The 18551-nt window shown below is 50.3% G+C and overlaps 1 protein-coding gene across 1 annotated transcript in view; it reads left to right on the top strand.

The window, feature by feature from the left end:
* RNF169 (ring finger protein 169) overlaps positions 1–15163 on the top strand; it is a 15298-nt gene extending 135 nt beyond the window's left edge. Inside the window, exons 2-5 of the mRNA XM_009997983.1 lie at positions 7958–8104; positions 9531–9643; positions 10837–10936; positions 13952–15163. Of these exons, the coding sequence (XP_009996285.1) occupies positions 8027–8104; positions 9531–9643; positions 10837–10936; positions 13952–15163 (1503 nt within the window). The 5' untranslated portion in view covers positions 7958–8026. The remainder of the gene's footprint in view (positions 1–7957; positions 8105–9530; positions 9644–10836; positions 10937–13951) is intronic.
* The last annotated feature ends 3388 nt before the right edge of the window (positions 15164–18551 follow it).

The following is an 18551-nucleotide window of genomic DNA, read 5'->3' as shown; positions in this document are numbered from 1 at the left end:
TATAAAAAAAATCCAAGAGCTTTTTATTCCTGCACTGTAACAAAGGTCATTTATTCCCTGTGTGCTGTTCAGCCAGTTCAGGAAAATGTTGGCAGTTATTGAGCATGTAGAAGCCAGGTTTTGCTGTCCTAGGCTGCCTTCCAGAACATGGAAATGTACCTTCCTGGGTGGACCTGGAATGGCTGTTGGGTTGTACAGGGTTTATTAGAGGAGCAGTATTTGTGGATGTGATTCCATAAAGGCTTTTGCAGCACAAAGCATCTCCTGCAGTAACATTCTTCTCAGAAGCCATCCCTCCCCAGCTAGAGCTTGGTGTCTATTTTTAGGCAAGAAAAAAATGTCATTTAAAGAGAAAAAACTGAGAATGGAAGAAAAGCTATTCAGCTGTTTCTGAGTTGAATTCTGGGAAAATCATAGAATCACAGAATGGTGAAGGTTGGAAGGGACCTTAAAGATCCTCAGGTCCCAAACCCCCAGCTATGAGCAGAGACACCTCCCAGCAGCCCAGGCTGCTCCAAGCCCCATCCAACCTGCCTTTCAACACTGCCAGGGATGGGGCAGCCACAGCTTCTCTGGGCAACCTGTTCCAGTGCCTTCCTACCCTCATGGGGAAAAATTTCTCTCTGATGTCTGACCTGAATCTCCCCTCTTTCCATTTAAAACCCTCCCCCCTTGTCCTGTCACTGCCCTCTCTGGTGAAAAGCCCCTCCCCAGCTTTCCTGGAGCCCCTTCAGGCACTGGAAGCTGCTCTCAGGTCTCCCTGGAGCCTTCTCTTCTCCAGGCTGAACACCCCAACTCTCCCAGCCTGGCTCCAGAGCAGAGTTGCTCCAGCCCTCCCAGCATCTCCAAGGCCCTTCTCTGGCCCCTCCAACAGCTCCATGTCTCTCCTGTGCTGGGGGCACAAGAGCTGGACACAACACTCCAGGGGGGTCTCAGCAGAGCAGAGGAGCAGAATCCCCTCCCTGGCCCTGCTGGCCACACTTCTTGTGATGCAGCCCAGGACACAACTGCCCCTCTGGGCTCCAGTCCTCACTGGGGTCTCATGTCCAGCTTCTCATCTCCTCCCACCCCCAAGTCCCTCAGGGCTGCTCTCCAGCCACTCTCCCCCCAGTCTGGATTGGTGCCTGGGCTTCTGCTGACCCAGGGGCAGGACCCTGCACTTGGCCTTGTTGAACTTCATGAGGTTGGCACTGGCCCTTCTCCCCAGCCTGTCCAGATCCCTCTGGATGGATCCCTTCCCTCTGGGGTGTCAGCTGCTCCTCACAGCTTGGTGTTGTCAGCAAACCTGCTGAGCAGACACTCAATCCCACTGGCCATGTCTCCAATGAAGGTGTTGAACAGCACTGGTTCCAATACTGACCTCTGAGGAACAAACTTAAATCTTAAGTGCACTTAAATCTTATTTATATAAAAATCCAGTTTATCAATTAACTAGAACATGCATCACTGTATTTAGCAGTTTAATTTTTTTTTCTGTAATTTTTAGGATGAGTTTCAGTGAAAAACTCCCTGTTTTCCTTCAGCAGCTCTTTGGCTTTAAGAAGAAATAAAACTTTTTATATATGAATTAACTATAAACCTTTCTAGGCTTTTATAAATCTCTTTGTAATGGTGAGTGGGAGACTTTCCATACTGATATTGGTGCTAACTTATCACTGATGCTGCCAGACTTGTTGCTTGATGCCTTCAATCCAGCTGCAAGGCCTGAATTTCCTGGGTGTCCAGAGGAGCAGGAACCAACTGAGTTCACAGGGATTTTAGCTCTACACTTCTTTCAGCTGCCTCTAGACTGATGCAGGTCTGGATCTTCTGGAAGGATTAAACCATCTTTTCTCCCTTGATCCATAAAAAATTCAGAGGAGCCTTGAATCCATGTGGGACAAAGGGAGTTCTTTGTCACCGTTTGCTCATCCTGGTTGCTCCATTATCAGCTTTGAATAGGATTCACATAATTAAGTCCAATTAAGCCCAGTTTGAAGCATAGTCAGAGTGCAGCTGAAGAGGTTCATGCATCTACTGCTTGACTCCAGGATAAAAGATACCACGTGCAGTCCCATGCCAACACTTCTCACTTCCCCACTAGTCAAAAGGAAATACTTTTAACATGGTTCTTGCATTTTGGGAATGTTTTTGTCTCGTTCCTGCTCAGCCTTCCCCTTTTTGCTCACTGTGGGATCACAGAGTCACAGAATGTTAGGGGTTGGAAGGGACCTCTGAAGATCATCAAGTCCAACCCCCCCCCTGCTATAGCAGGAACACATCTAGGTGGGTCTTGAGAGTCTCCAGAGAAGGAGACTCCACCACCTCTCTGGGCAGCCTGTCCCAGGGCTCTGTCACCCTCACAGCAAAGAAGTTTCTCCTCATGTTGAGGTGGAACTTCCTGTGTTGTCACTTGGTGCCATTTCCCCTCATCCTGTCACAGGCACCACCGATCAGAGACTGGCCCATTCCTGACACCCACCCTGCAGGTATTTATAGACATTAATCAGGTCCCCTCTAGTCTTCTCCTCTCCAGACTAACCAGCCCCAGGTCTCTCAGCCTTTCCCCATCAGACAGATGTTCCAGTCCCTTTATCATCCTTGTAGCCTCTGTTGGATTCTTTACAGCATCTCCCTGTCCCTCTTGAACTGGGGAGCCCAGAACTGGACACAGTAATCCAGGTGGGGTCTCACTAGGGCAGAGGGGGAGAAGAACCTCCCTGTACCTGCTGGACACACTGTTCTTAATACATCCCAAGACACTATTGGCTCTCTTGGCCACGAGGGCACGTTGCTGTCCCACAGATAACCTGTTGTCCAACAGGACCCCCAGGGTCCTTCTCCATGGGGCTGCTTTCTACAGCTCAACCCCTCATCTCTATCAGTTCATGGTGGTTTTTCTCCCCAGGTGCAGGACTCTGCACTTAATCTTGTTGAACCTCATGAGGTTCCTCTTTGCCCAGCTCTCCAGTCTCTCTCGATCTCACTGGATGGCTGCACAGCCTCCAGGGGGATCAGCCAACCCTCCCAGATTTGTCTCATCAGCAAACTTGCTGAGGACACACTCCACCCCCTCATCCAGGTCATTGATGAAGCTGTTGAATAAGACTGGGCACACAATATTGACCCCTGAGAAACACCACAGGTCTCCAACTGGACTCTGCACCATTGATCACAACCCACTGGGCTCTCTTGTTTACCCAGTTCTCCATCCATCTCACTGCCCTATAGGTTTGTTTCACCCCCTCCTGATTTAAACTTACTTTTCATGAACTTCATCTGGAAGAGCTGGTGTGTGGGGGAGAGTCTCTGAATCATCATCTAAGAGAAAAGGGTAATGTCATTTTGCTGACAAAATGATGCACTCGTGCTTTTTCTTTATTCCAGGCAAAACTGGGGCTGTTGCCACTTAGTGAGAGTCTCTTGGTGTCTCTGAACTTCTGACTTAGGCAGGAGGAGACAGGAGCTCAGGTTTGAGAGTTGAACCTTGTGTATAACTGGGCTTCCCTCCGTGTCTCGAGGCAAGAGGTGTCATCTCAGCTTCCCTTCCCCTGGAACAGGGATAACTCGTGCTGGCTTTCCTCCCAGGGAAGGGAGAGGAACATTAATCAGCTTTTACATCTCCCAGATGTGAGCTGGTTTGATCAATGCTTGCTCCTGACCTGCTTCCCAGCCTTTAGCAGTTGAAAACAAAGCAGTTACCATAATTACACGCTGAAGAATTTTTATTTGAAGTGGATCATCTCGTAGTGTCATTTTCTCCACTGGCTTTCAAGAGATGAAACATTTGCTGTTGGTGCAGATATTTTTTTACCCCCCCTTTCTTACCCTAGCACACTTGGTACTCTCCCATTTGCTGTTTCTCCAGAGGGTATCATTTCTGTGTCCTGAGAACCCTCACTCGTGCTGCTGAGGTGTCTATCAGGAGCAGTTTATTGCTTGTAATCACACACACAGAGTCAGGAGGGAAACTCCTACCCGAGGCGTGTGCTGACGTGCAGCTCCCAGCAGCCTGGGAAGCAGGCAGGGAGGGATCAGCAAACCTGGCCAGGTTCTGGAGTGGTTGGGGAGAAGAAGTCAAAGGTGAGTTTACCAAAACTTTTGGTAAGAAACGTTGGGGAGCAGTGAAACTGCACTGCAGGGAGCTGGGGGGGTGCTGGGGGCCTGGAGGTGTAAAACAGCATTTCTGTAGGAAATAGAGAGTGTTTAGGGGATGAGGAGGGGACTGGAGCATCTGGCTGTGAGGAAAGGCTGGGAGAGCTGGGGTGCTGAGCTGGGAGAAAAGGAGGCTGAGGGGGGGTCTGATCAGGGCTTGTAAATATCTCCAGGGGGTCAGGAGGTGGGGCCAGACTCTGCTCAGGGGTGCCCAGTGACAGGACAGGGGGCAATGGGCACAAACTGGAGCACAGGAGGTTTGACCTGAATGGGAGAAAACAGTTCTTGCCTGGGGGGTGACAGAGCCCTGGGCCAGGCTGCCCAGGGAGGCTGTGGAGTCTCCATCCCTGGAGACATCCCAAACCTGTCTGGACATGTTCCTGTGGGATCTGCTGCAGGTGACCCTGCTCTAGCAGGAGAGTTGGACTGGCTGATCTTCAGAGGTCCCTTCCAACCCTGACAACTCTGTGACTGTGACTATCAAGAGTGATATTCCTGAAACTCCTGTTTTCAGCAATTCTCGAGATAAAAGATGAGTGACTGCCTGTGTTTTTCCTGCAGTCTCCAGCAGGATATTGGAAAGGCCCACAGGCAGGGGCTCACATCTTTTCTGATAACCACACTGCTAATAGCAGCTGGCAGCCCTGCATCCAGACTTCCAAAGATGCTACTCAGATAAAATACTTCCCCCAGGGTGGGTGTTTCACTCCAGCTTGTTTCTAGTCCTCATCCCCCAACTCAGTATTGACACATTTGTAAGTTAAATCTCTGGGAAATCATTTACATTATGCTACTTAGGTGTTTGTTTTGTTTTTTTTAATTAGTACAGATTTTATCACTGGAGTTTTCTTTTGTTTGCCACCTGAATTCTGGACCTTAAATCCTTTTTGCATGCTATTTATTTGGGGTAGGATCCTGCTTTTTTTCCCTCTTCACTGTCAGCAGGGCTTGGTCTTGCACTTCCCATTAACTGTCCTGTGGGTTGGCCTAAAATCCTTGTATTTTCCTGTGGTTGTTGCATATGCTTGTGGCTCCAGTTTTGGGAGTCACATCGAATTTTATGAGATAGACAAAAATGAAGATTTCTCTAAGTCTTTCTTCTGTTGAGAAACATGGAAGGGACACAAGTCTTGGGTTGTATTTTAGCTGGCCAAAAAAAAGAGTCATCTTTGTGATAGATCTTGATGGGAACTTGTTTTTCAGATACTTTAAAAAGGCAGAAATATTGTTCATGAAACTTACAGCAGACTGTTCATCAGATCTGCATCATCTGGCCATCATCTATATTAGTCAGACACTTGGGTTGTAGTTATTGCTTGAGATTATTAATAGATCAGGAATTTAAAGGTTTATCTTAGAACAACTCTAAATGAGAAGTCAAACCAGTCTCTGAAAACTTCTGCTAAAAAAACACAATCAGCCCAAACTGTGGAGTTTTTCCTGGTTTCTTCCTTCTCTCCTCTTGCCTCTTTCTTCCTCATCTCTAGGGGTTCAGGTTTGGTAAAATCATGTTCTTCCCAGTCTGAAAATCATGATGTGCTTTTAGTCTAACACATCATCAACTCTGTTTTCTTTCTCTCTTCACCTTTTAGCTCAGGCTCATCAGCATATCCATGGGGTGTTTTTCTCCCCCCATGCAGCAGGGAAGAAAAATCCTACATATTTTGGGAAGAATGGGGTCTTGTTGCCACATCACCCCCTGTCTTTATGTGCAGTGCTGTAGGATCAGTGCCCGTGGAGGCCTTGAGCTTTGCTGGAGGGAGGTTGCAAGAGTGTGAGAAGATAGGAGAGAATATAACAGGGCAGCTTCACTCTCATGTGTGAGGAATAAACCCAAGTATTTGATGTTGTGGTGCTGAGCCAAAGCTGTGATTCATCAGACCTGTCAATCAAAGGTCAGGCTTGCTGTGCCAGACAAGGATAACTTTGCACAGAGGTTGGGTGGAGGAAAGAGGAAGAACCTGGTGTATATACATACACATGTAGACTCTTCATGGCCCGTGTGTAAGTCTGAAGTTGAAGAAGAGGAGAGAGACAAGAGGAGTGATGAGAGAGAATGGAGCTGGGTGAGGTTACCCTGAGTAGGGACAATCAGATGGGGCTGTTGGAAGTATGTACTGCAGAGCCTCCTCCTCAGGAAAAGGTGGTGGAAAGGAGGAGAAAAGGAGACTTGGTGAGTTTGGGTTGCAAGTCTGCAGAAAAGAGGTTCTGGCAGAAATGGGGAGGTTTTTTTCCTTAGGTAACAGCAAAATAATGCAGCAGGACAGGCAGCATGACAGAGTCATGAACCATGCTGGGAATAATCTTTTGGGTCAGGAAAAAAGAGTCTACAGAGAGAGCCTGGCCAGGAGGAGCTTGTGGATGCTAAAGATTGACCTTAAAAGGGGTCACCAAGTGATGGACTGGTTTTTGGAGGGAGGGAAGGACAGAAAATCCACTTTTCTTATTACCCCCTTTCCATATTAGCAGACTTCCACAAGCTTAAGAATTGCAGGGGGTTTTCTGGGAAGATTAAGGAGTATATGGGGACTGGCAGTTAATGGAAGGGGCACATGACAGAAGGCAGAGAAAAAAGAAAAAGCCTTCTGTGCAGAAAAAGGATGGGAAGTGCATCAGGAGGCAGCTGGGACTGCATTTCTTCTGCAAGCCTTTGGGTTTGGGAAATAGAATCATGGAATGGTTTGGGTTGGAAGGGACCTTCAAGATCATCTAGTTCCAACCCCCCTGCATGGGCAGGGACACCTCCCAGCAGCCCAGGCTGCTCCAAGCCCCATCCAACCTGCCCTTCAACACTGCCAGGGATGGGGCAGCCACAGCTTCCCTGGGCAACCTGGGCCAGGCTCTCCCCACCCTCACAGCACAGAAATTCTTCCTAATGTCAAACCTAAATCTCTCCTCCTCCAGTTTTAATCTATTTCCCCTTGTCCTCTCACTCCCTGCCCTTGTCCCAAGCCCCTCCCCAGCTTTCCTGGAGCCCCTTCAGGTCCTGGAAGGTGCTCTAAGGTCTCCCTGGAGCAAATAAAGCTCCTGTTTGCTCTTCCTCTTGAGCAAGCTATGGGTCAACAGAGGCTGTTTCTGAGTGATGCTGACTTGGAAGGGCTTCTGGAAAATGCAGGAGTGCAGCCCATGTGTATAAAGCAGGATCTTATACATACATATAAAGTGTGTAGGTTTCAACATGGGAATTGCTGTGTCCAACCAGTTTTGATTTAGGTGATGCTGCCTACGTGTCTGCCTGAAGCCCATTTCAAGACTGCAACGGAAGTGTCAGAGCTTGCATGAAACTACTGGTTTGCAGATTTTTGTCTCTCTACTTCAGAAATTCTTCCCCATGAGGGCAGGAAGGCACTGGAACAGGTTGCCCAGGGAAGCTGTGGCTGCCCCCTCCCTGGAGGTGTTCAAGGGCAGGTTGGATGAGGCTTGTGCAGCCTGGTCTGGTGGGAGGTGTCCCTGCTCATACAGGGGGGTTGGAACCTGATGATCTTTAAGGTCCCTTCCAACCCAAACCATTCTATGATTCTATAAAACTGGTAGTGGCAGAGAAGTCTCTGTCAAAGTCTGGACCAAACAGTGTCTTTGCTGTTTTAAAAGAAGAAAATATCCCTGGTGTCTGGGGGGGGTGCAGGAACGTGGAAGTGTTGTAGAAACCAACTGATCTTCACATCACTGCTGCTGAGGGGAGGCAGTGGCTCTGATCTGGAGTGGAGAAATGAAGACACAAAATTAAATGTTGTGGCCAGACTCTTGGAAAATCATCTACTGGCAGCCATGTGTGGGACTGAAAACGTTTTAAATATGCTGTCTCTTTTGTCACTGTTTCCAGCTGAGAGAAGAAAAACTACAAGAAGAAAAGGCTTCTGAGGATCTGATCCACAAGTTCATCCTAGATGACATGGACGTAGGAAAAAGGAAAATGGAAGAACAGCAGAAAAAAGATGAATCTTTAGTGCTTAAAGTAAACCAAGAGTGTGTAAGTAAGCTTGGACTTCTCTTCCCATGTTGTAGACACTGACTGGCAGGTGAAGTGCTGCTAAGACTCAGCCCTGGAAGGAGAACTAGTTTGAAGGCCTTAACTAGCTGAAATCTGTTCCTGCTGGTTAAATTGGGATCTTTCATCCTTTGATACAGGGAGCTTTCCAGAATTATTTGACTGATTTTGTTACAGCCCTTGAAGGCTGTGAGCTAACAAATTGTAAAGGTCCTTGTGAATGAGAACTGTCTTCCAAGGTTTGTTGTGACTACAGATGTTCTAGAGGTTTCTGTCCCTCCTTTTGCCCACTGTACTCATCTCTGATGGTGCAGCTCTTCCAAAACTATCAAACTGTAGAGGTAACCACTCTGCTTTGTGTATCCCTGGTCTTCAGGCATATGTGCATTTCCATGGTCACATCTCCATGGATCTCCTGCAGTGCAGGTGTCCAGTGTTGTGGTCCAACAGGTTCTTCATGCTGGGTTTTGCCCATTTCTCATTTCAGCCATGAGGCTCTGCAGGAAATGCTCTTAAGACTTAAAGACAGACAGGCTGCATGGCCAGCTGGGTTTCTCTTCCCACTCTGCACTGCCCTGGGGAGGCCTCACCTGGAGCACAGGGTCCAGTTCTGGGCTCCCCTGCTCAAGAAGGACAAGGAGCTACTGGGAAGAGCCCAGCACAGGGCACTGGGATGCTGAGGGGACTGGAGCCTGTGAAGAAAGGCTGGGAGAGCTGGGGCTGCTCAGCTGGGAGAAAAGGAGGCTGAGGGGGGATCTGATCAGGGCTTGTAAATATCTCCAGGGGGTCAGGAGGTGGGGCCAGACTCTGCTCAGGGGTGCCCAGGGACAGGACAGGGGGCAATGGGCACAAACTGGAGCACAGGAGGTTTGACCTGAATGGGAGTTCTTGCCTGTGAGGGTGACAGAGCCCTGGGACAGGCTGCCCAGGGAGGCTGTGGAGTCTCCATCCCTGGGGACATTCCAACCCCACCTGGACGTGTCCCTGTGGGATCTGCTCTGGGGGATCCTGCTCTAGGAGGGGTTGGACTGGGTGATCTCCAGAGGTCCCTTCCAAGCCCCACCCCTCTGTGGTTCTGTACCATCCCCTGGTACCTTTTTGTCTGACACGTTTCCTTGATGAATAAATTAACTTTCTTCAGTGAGTGGCATCTGCACATCCCAGCTCTCTGCTTCCTCTGCCATGATAAGAGCTTTTGAGGCAGCCACTTGAGCTCCTGCAGCTCCACTGAAGGCAGCCACGCCTGTACCTGCTGGCAGGTTCCACCCTCAGTTCACATCCTCTAGGTTTAATCAGAACACGGGGGCTTTGGGAATCTTTTTGAATAACCTTTGCCAGAAAGAGCTTTGTTTTCCAAGTGATTCTTTCTGTTGTACATGTCAGCTAACTCTTCCTTGGTTGGCTTCAGTTTCCTGAACGTCTCTCGGATTCCGAGAATGAGGAACCATTCCCGGGCAGGCAAACACATCGCTCAGCTTTTGTTTCCAAGACCAGTGCCTACTCCTTTGCCTTCCTTTCAGGGTAAGATGCTGAGACTTTATTCAAGCTGATCCATGTCCATTACAGTTGTTCTTTTTGGCTGTTGTTCTAAGTGTGCCTGAGGTGCTTTAAATGTTGTTAAAATGGTGGTTCCGATTCAAAATGAAGTCGTGTTTTAAATGGGATTTTAGAACAGACTCATTGGTTGAATATAGTGTCCATCTGTGTGTTGGGTTGCTCATGTTCCATCTACATGTTGGGGGTGTTGAGCCTGGAGAAGAGAAGGCTCCAGGGAGACCTGAGAGCAGCTTCCAGTGCCTGAAGGGGCTCCAGGAAAGCTGGGGAGGGGCTTGGGACAAGGGCAGGGAGGGATGGGAGCAGGGGGAAGGGTTTCCAGCTGGCAGAGGGAGCTGGAGCTGAGATGGGAGGGAGAAATTCTGGGCTGTGAGGGTGGGGAGAGCCTGGCCCAGGTTGCCCAGAGAAGCTGTGGCTGCCCCATCCCTGGGGGTGTTGAAGGGCAGGTTGGATGGGGCTTGGAGCAGCCTGGGCTGCTGGGAGGTGTCCCTGCCCATGGCAGGGGGTTGGAACCTGGTGATCTTGAAGGTTCCTTCCGACCCAAACCAGTCTGTGATTCTATGTTCTGATTGCCTCCTGCCTGTTATAAAATCCTGGAGGTTAATGAAGTTACTGCCCATCCCATGAAGCAGAAAACTCACTGCCTGCACATTTAAGTGGCAGTAGGAAGTTCTGGGTGATACATTCAAGTGTGCTGCATCCTTCTCCAGCACAGATGCTAGGGGAGAGCATCAGCCCCCAAGAGCTTGTCAGTGGATGCCTGTGCAGGGGAAGCAGCTGAGCAACAAAGTGTTTTCACAGGAGAAGCCCAGAGGTTTCCAAAGCACCATCATTAACTCTGACCTCACTGAACTGTAAGCTGTAAGGGGAGGTGTCAGTGTGTTTAGTGCAGAACCCTTGAACTCATCGAGTCAGAGAATCCCAGACTGGTTTGGGTTGTCTGGGAGCCTTTTCTCCTCCAGGCTGTGCAGAATATCCAGGATTCCCACATCCCTCTGTAATTCCTGGATCTCTTCTCCCTGAGGCCATAGGAGGTGTATCCTACAGCCAGGTGCTGCCAAGGCTGTTGCCTCCCCCACAGGGAGCTGCTGCCAGGGCTGTTGTGCTGGTTGTTCCTCAGGTCATGAACAATCTCCTCTTCTCACCCACCTGCTTTCCAGGAACTTAACCTCCAAGGTGGAAAGGAGTCGGAGCTGCAACGACACCATTCAGGAGAGATCAAAGAGCAGGCAGAGATCAGCCCCAGCCAACAAAACAAAGGTACCAGCTGCATCTGTAGAGTCCCTACATGTACATGTTCTTATCTGAGGTGACACAGCACCAGCAATCTGGAGATATAAAACTGTGTTTGTGGCTCTGCTGGGGCTGTGTTATCACCACGGGGCCACTCACTTCCTTACAGCTCACAATAATAAACCTGCTAGGTGAGGAATTACTGAGCAGAAAAGCAGACAGTTTACAGTGTTTGTCAGCACTGGAAGATAATTGGAAGCTGGAAGTGTAGTCATCATGCTTTTGTTCTGTAGTTAACTTTCTTTTCAAGGCTGAATCCCCAGCTGATCTTAATAAAATCTTGCAGGGGTTTAGAAGAAAATCCCTTCTTGCTCCCCCTTTCCCTCCTGCTCTTTCTAAAGCTGTTAGGACAGAGCAAAGCTCTGACTGACCTTAGGATCATTTCCTTAGCACTTCCCTGCTGTGGGAAGGGCTGTCCTGGCCTTGCTTCCCCTCTTATCAGCAGACCAAGTGAATTAACTGTTATCATTTGCCCTGTGCAACAGGCCTGACCTTTCAGTGCCCCACAGTGCCCCAAAAAGCCCCAAAATGAGCAGTTAACATGAACTACCATTGGAAACCTGAGCTGAAGGTTTATCAGGCTCTTCAAGAAGTAATGGCTTGGTATCTTCCACTCAGTGGAGATGACCTTTGCAAGCACCTTTCCCTGCAACATGCCTGGCAGAACCACTGAACCCTCAGGCCCTGCCTGCAGAGGCAGGTTTTGCACACTTGGTCTTGTACTGGGAACAGCTCTGGGGTCCCCAGCACAGGGAGGACACGGAGCTGTTGGAGAGAGGCCAGAGGAGGCCCCGGAGATGCTGGGAGGGCTGGAGCAGCTCTCCAGTGCCTGAAGGGGCTCCAGGAAAGCTGGGGAGGGGCTTGGGACAAGGGCAGGGAGGGATGGGAGCAGGGGGAAGGGTTTCCAGCTGGCAGAGGGAGCTGGAGCTGAGATGGGAGGGAGAAATTCTGTGGTGTGAGGGTGGGGAGAGCCTGGCTCAGGTTGCCCAGGGAAGCTGTGGCTGCCCCATCCCTGGGGGTGTTGAAGGGCAGGTTGGATGGGGCTTGGAGCAGCCTGGGCTGCTGGGAGGTGTCCTTGCCCATGGCAAGGGGGTTGGAACTGGATGATCTTTAAGGTCCCTTCTACCCCAAACCATTCCATGATGACTCCGTGTTGCTTGGAAAATGGTACAATCTCCACTGGCTCTCTAAGTTGACCCCAGTGAACCCCAAGCTGCACACCTCCTAGTTTATGAGCATGAGCCATGGTCCAGCTTGCAGCTAAGCTGATTGGAGCTGCACTGAGCTCAAAGGAAGAGTCAATAACTGACCTTCCCTCCCAGGACTTTGGGGTTTTTTTAAGTAAGTGGCTGATGGGCCTGACCAGGGAAGAGTTACTACAAGAATGCTCCACAAACTTACTCTGACCTCAAAACAAGGTAGTGGAAACAAATCTCTTTCAGCCTAAACAGGGAAAGACTTCACATCGTTCAGATGAGCTGCAGGATAAAATCATTTCATCTTGGAGAAGAACAGCACCATCTGCAGTTGGGTGTGTGCAGCTTTCTTTCTGATTTACTTGGCACTGGGTTCTCTCACGTTTCAAATGTAGCAGCATTAAAGGATGGGTTTGGAGATGGGAAGGGAACAGGAAATGCTGCTCTGAGCTCTTCCAGAGGCTGTCTCAGGCAGTGCCCAGTGTGATGGCCACAGTGTGGTCTGGGACCACTCCTCAGGGCTGTTCCAGCACCCTGCCTCAGGCACATCCACACCTCTTCTCCTGACATTGTTCAGTTCAGTCTGTTGAACCCAGGACAACTATTTATTCTTTCTCTTTCCTCTGGTTTGGTAGGGAGCTAAAAAACCCTTTAGAGATGATTTCCCTGGAAGATGGTGTCTTCCTTCTGCCAGGGTGGTGCAGTGCTCAGTTTCTTCATGTCTTGCTTTGCATCAGGCATTTTGCCATCAGAGTTGTTACCACTTTTGGCAAGAACAGCTCTTACAGCTAAACAAATTTGAGAGCCAGCCTGTGCTGGACTCTGGTTGTCCCCTCCTTATGTTCTTTATTGGCCATGACCAGCAGAGGATTCTCTGCTTTTCCAGAGAGCTCTCCAGCTGGTCTGCTGCAGGAGCTGAGCATGGTAGCCTCATGTTCTCCTCTTCAACAAGGCCAAGTGCAGGGTCCTGTACCTGGGCCAGGGCAACCAGAGGTATGAACACAGATGGGGAAGATGTGCTAGAGAGCAGCCCTGTGGAAAAAGACCTGGGGGTACTAGTGGATGAAAAGCTGGACATGAGCCACCAATGTGCAGTTGCAGCCCAGAAGGCCAAGCACATCCTGGGCTGCATCCAAAGAAGTGTGGCCACCAGATGGAGGGAGATGATTCTGTCCCTGGTGGGACCTCACCTGGAGTACTGCATCCACCCCTGGTGCCCCCAGCACAAGAGTGATTTGGACCTGTTGGAGCAAGTGCAGAGCAGGGCAATGAAAATGATCAGAGGGGCTGGAGCAGCTCTCTTATGAGGACAGGCTGAGGGAGTTGGGGTTGTTCAGCCTGGAGAAGATTCTGGGGAGACCTTATAGGGACCTTCCAATACCTGAAAGGGGCCAATGGGAAGGCTGGGGAGGAGCTGTTCACAAGGGTGTGTAAGGACAGGACAAGGGGTGATGGTTTCCAGCTAGAGATGGGGAGATTTAGGTTGGACATAAGGAAAACGTTCTTTAAGATGAGGGTGGGGGATCACTGGAACAGGTTGCCTAGAGAGGTGGTGGAGGCCCCATCCCTGGAGACATTCAAGGTCAGGCTTGATGGGGCTCTGGGCAGTCTGGTCTAGTGTGAGATGTCCCTGCTTATTGTAGGGGGGTTGGACTAGATGACCTTTGGAGGTCCCTTCCGCCTCAAACCATTCTGTGCTTCTCTGGTTCTCCTCTTCTCCTCTTGCGTGCTTGTCCGTGTTCTCCTCAACGACAACCTTCCTGAGCTGTGGTGCCTTGCCTTGCAGGTGCCACCCATCACCAGCACGTCCACCCCACTGGTGGGAGTCCTGTCATCCACCCAGAACAACCGGTGCCTCTCGGCCCCAGACCTGACGGCAGAGAAGCGTCTGGTTCTCAACCCCGTCTCCTCCCTCTCTGCCCTGCACAAACCAGAGAGGTCCATCAGCCCCGAGAGCAACGACAGCATCTCAGAGGAGCTCAACCACTTCAAGCCCATCGTCTGCTCCCCGTGTACCCCTCCAAAGAGGCTTCCTGATGGCAGAGTCCTCAGCCCTCTCATCATCAAGTCCACCCCGAGGAACCTGAACCGCAGCCTGCAGAAACCCACCACCTACGAGGCCAGTCCCAGGATCCTGAAAAAGTGGGAGCAGATATTTCAGGAGCGCCAAATCAAAAAGACCTTCTCCAAAGCCACCCTCACCTCCTTGGCTTCGGAGCCTGGGGAGGACGTGGCAGCTCCTGACATCACCAACTCCAGCACTTGCACCAAGGAGCAGCCCCAGACGCAGGACGAGCACCTCCCACCCGACGCCACGGGAGACCCTCGCCCCGAGCTGGATTTCCTTCCTTCCATCAGTGAAACGAAGCTGGGAAGAGGGGGTGAGAAGAAGAGGGATTCACAGGCCTCAGCAACAGATGACACTGCTGCTGAGCCAGACCTGAGGTCCAACGTCACCTCCCTCAACACGCGAGTGACCGAAGTCCCTGACCTAAAAGTCAACGCGTTCATGGACAAATCCTGTCTCAGCCTTGGCCCCAAAGTGCTGAGCAGAAGACTGATGGGGGTGGGCTCCTCACTGCCTGACAACAGCACCCTAGGAGTCCCCACCAAGACGTCGGGGAAAAAGCAGCTGAAGTACCTGAACAACAGTGACCTGCTGAAGGTGCAGAACAGCACCTGCAGCTCCGTGGAGAACATCATCGGGGAACAACCCCCCGCGCTGCGACGGGGTCGGAAGAGACGCTGCAAAACCAAACACCTGGAGCACAACGGCTCCGTCAAGAGACTGAGGCACGTGGCAGGGGAGGTGGGCCTGGCCCCCCAGGATCGCTTGGTACGGGAGGTGGAGCAGAAGCTCCAGCAGGAGGAGGAGGACAGGAGGTTGGCCCTGCACCTGCAGCGGATTTTCGACAGCGAGAACAGGACAGTGGAGAGGAGGAAAGTCCGAGTCGATCGGTATCTGCTGCGCTCCAAGAGCACTCTGGGTGCCAAGTAGCACTGGGGGACAATGTTGCCTTTCTAGAGGTTTATCAGATTATCTTAGAGGAAAACTATTTTTTGGTCGTGTTTCCAGCCACAGCAATTGTTGGGTTTTTTTTCCATTTTGGTGGGAAGATGTTTCTAGGTCCAGTTCGGAGAGAAGCCAGAGTCCTTCCAGATTGACACAAGGGAAGAGAGAATGAGAAACAAATCCCCCAGCCTTTCTGGCCCCTGGGTCTGAAGAAGTGTCCATGATCCCTGTGAATACTCTGCAGGCAGCTGGTGACATTCCAGTTCCCCAGTTGGGAGGGTTGTGGGAGCAGATCCTGGGGTGTAGGGTAAGGACCTTGTCCGTTCCTTGTCACTTCAATATGCCAAGACGAATCTGAGCTCAGCTCATGGAGAGGGAATTAGGCTTTTTCTGTCCAAGTCTTCTCCTCTCTGCCTGCCCCATCTTGGGGAGAGAGGCAGATCCAGATTTCTGCTAGGAAATACCAGATAGATCCACCCAGAGCACTTATAAATGAATGTATCTCACAGTCATAGGATCAGGGGATGGTTTGGGTTGGAAGGGACCTTAAAGATCATCTAGTTCCAACCTCCCTGCATGGGCAGGGACACCTCCCAGCAGCCCAGGCTGCTCCAAGCCCCATCCAACCTGCCCTTCAACACTGCCAGGGATGGGGCAGCCACAGCTTCCCTGGGCAACCTGGGCCAGGCTCTCCCCACCCTCACAGCCCAGAATTTCTCCCTCCCATCTCAGCTCCAGCTCCCTCTGCCAGCTGGAAACCCTTCCCCCTGCTCCCATCCCTCCCTGCCCTTGTCCCAAGCCCCTCCCCAGCTTTCCTGGAGCCCCTTCAGGCACTGGAAGGTGCTCTCAGGTCTCCCTGGAGCCTTCTCCTCTCCAGGCTGGACACCCCCAGTCTGCTCAGGCAGAACAGATCATCAGTTACTTACTTTAAGTAGAAACCTAAATGCAGTGAAAAAAAGACATAAAAGAAGGATTTTGCTGGAAAGCCTTCTAGGAACTTGTACATTGAGTGTAGTGAGACAGCAGAGAGCTTGGGTAGGGCAGCTGGGAGCTGAGCTGTGGCCCAGGGAGCAAATGGAGCTTTTCTTCCAGTCCCTGCCTCTTTGGAGGCAAAAATATTTCATGTTCTTCCCACTTACATTGAAGCACAGAAAGGGAAGTGCTGGCTGGGTGACTCCAGGAAGGATGTTCTCCCTGGTGACATGTGCCCTGCAGGTTCTTGCTCAGTTAAAAGACCTCTCAGCACACCTAAGACTTGTCCTTTCATGTCCAAGAGCAGCCCAAGGAAGCATCCCAAGGATCTGACACATCCCTGTCCTCCCCAGGCAGGGAGGCTGGAAGGAGAGCCCAGCCCTCCTGGCCCATGGGCACAGGGGTGTGGGTGCTCAGGGTGATGCAAACCTGCCCTGCCCCTGCTCCAAGCTGCCTGTCTTCAGGTGCCAAGCACTTCAGAAAGCTCAGGTGAGCAGTGCACTAAACAGTTCTGCTTAAAAACATGTAATCATAGAATGGTTTGTGTTGAAAGGGACCTTAGAGATCATCTAGATCCAACCCCCTGCATGGGCAGGGACACCTCCCAGGCTGCTCCAAGCCCCATCCAACCTGCCCTTCAACACTTCAGGGATGGGGCAGCCACAGCTTCTCTGGGCAACCTGTTCCAGTGTCTTACAGCACTAGCTCAGAGCTTGGGCTTGGTGGAACATTATGTTTGTCTACCCAGATGTGACCTCCAGTGGCCACTCTTCATGTTTTAAACTCACTTCCCCATCAGCCTTTAGCAGCACTATCATTCCCTTGATTATTCCCAGGAATCAGGCTCAAAAAACATCAGCTGAACTTTATACTGGGAAGCTGCCTTGGAGAGTATTCACTGGGGACCCTGGGTGTCCACAGGGACCTTCACCCAAGGTGGTGGGAACCATCTTACTGACCCATGTCCCAGATGGCAGGAGGGATTTTCAGGATATAACTAAAGCTGAGTGCTGGGGAGAACTTGCTGTGACCCACAGCATTTAAACTTGATCCAAGAGAAGGGTCGTTGCCCAGTTTCCTTTCTCTAAAAAAAATGGTTGAATTTCTCCATCTTAAATGGTTAAAATAAACCCCCCAAAAAACCCATTTCTCCTTCTCTCCCTGCAAAGCTGCAAGGACCCTGGCCCTTTTTTTTTCCTAATGGAACTGGATTTAAAAAAAACACAACAAAAAAACCCAACCAAACAAAAAAGAAGAAATCTTATATTTTAATGGATGAAATTTATATATTTTAAATACTATATTTCAACAGATTGACACTTTGGTTTTGAGAAATCTTATAGCAATGATTCCATAATATATTTGTGTCTCTTCTCTCCTTAACACACAAACTACTGGATGGTTGAAGTTGTACTTTGGGCCGGGCTTTCCCTGCCCTCTCCCTCCCTGATCCTGATTGAAACAGGCCCTTTTTGACCCAAAATGAAACTTCCTGTCCCCAGCTGTGAATTTAGGAGGAAATTGAAGTAATTAGAGCCTTGACCAGACCCAGAAGAGCAGCCCAAAGACACGTAGAGATGGGCTGGATCTGCAGTGAAAGAAGCTCGGGAGGGAAACCCACAGCTTTTGCTCAGAATTCATGCTGGGTTTTCCCAACATTTGGAATGAAAACGTGCACTTCCCAAGTGCATTCAGATGTAGATTTTTTTTGCACAGGCCCCTTTCCCCACAGTTAATCCCCTTGAGCCCAAATCAGACCCCCCTAACCAAGTTTCCTTCTTCCTCGCAGCGCTCGTGGGGGTTTCACCCACTCCACGAAAAACAGATTTACACACTGAATGTATCTATTCCTTCCCTTCTTAAAATAGTTTTCAGAGCACCAGGCCAGTGTCTTAAATCTCTTTTTTTTAAAAAAAATAATAATAATTACCTAAATCTTCAGGGTTTGTGTGTTAATTTCCTCTTTCCAAAGGCCAGCTCAGCTGGGCGGAAGCGCAGGAGGCGGCGCCTGAGCTGCCCAGCCAAAAAACAAGGCTCATTGAGACCCCTCACCCCCCAGCTGCACAGACCTTGCCTTCACTGGGCAACCAGTTGCCTCCCCAGAATGGAGAGCCCAGCAAGCAATTCTCAGCCCCCTCAGCATGGTCCATCACATCCACATCGAAGGAGACCTTGGGTTCAGTAAAGCCTCAGGGTGGGATCCATCTTTTCTCATGAGGTTTGTTGCACCAACAACAGGTTTAGAATCCAATGAAGCTGCATTTTTGCTTCTCCATCTCTTTGCTCAAGGGACTGGGGAAAATTTGGGTTGTTTTCCAGCCAGCTGGCCCAGACCTTCTTGCCACCTTCTTGAAGTAGCCACAAGGCAACTGCTCTTGGCTGAAACCCACCCAGGGTGGTG

The sequence above is a fragment of the Chaetura pelagica genome, unplaced genomic scaffold, assembly GCF_000747805.2.
Source record: "Chaetura pelagica isolate M959 unplaced genomic scaffold, ChaPel_1.0 scaffold555, whole genome shotgun sequence".
Lineage (NCBI taxonomy): Eukaryota > Metazoa > Chordata > Aves > Apodiformes > Apodidae > Chaetura > Chaetura pelagica.
Note: the sequence above shows the minus strand (reverse complement) of the source record. Positions and strands in the feature narration are given on the sequence as shown.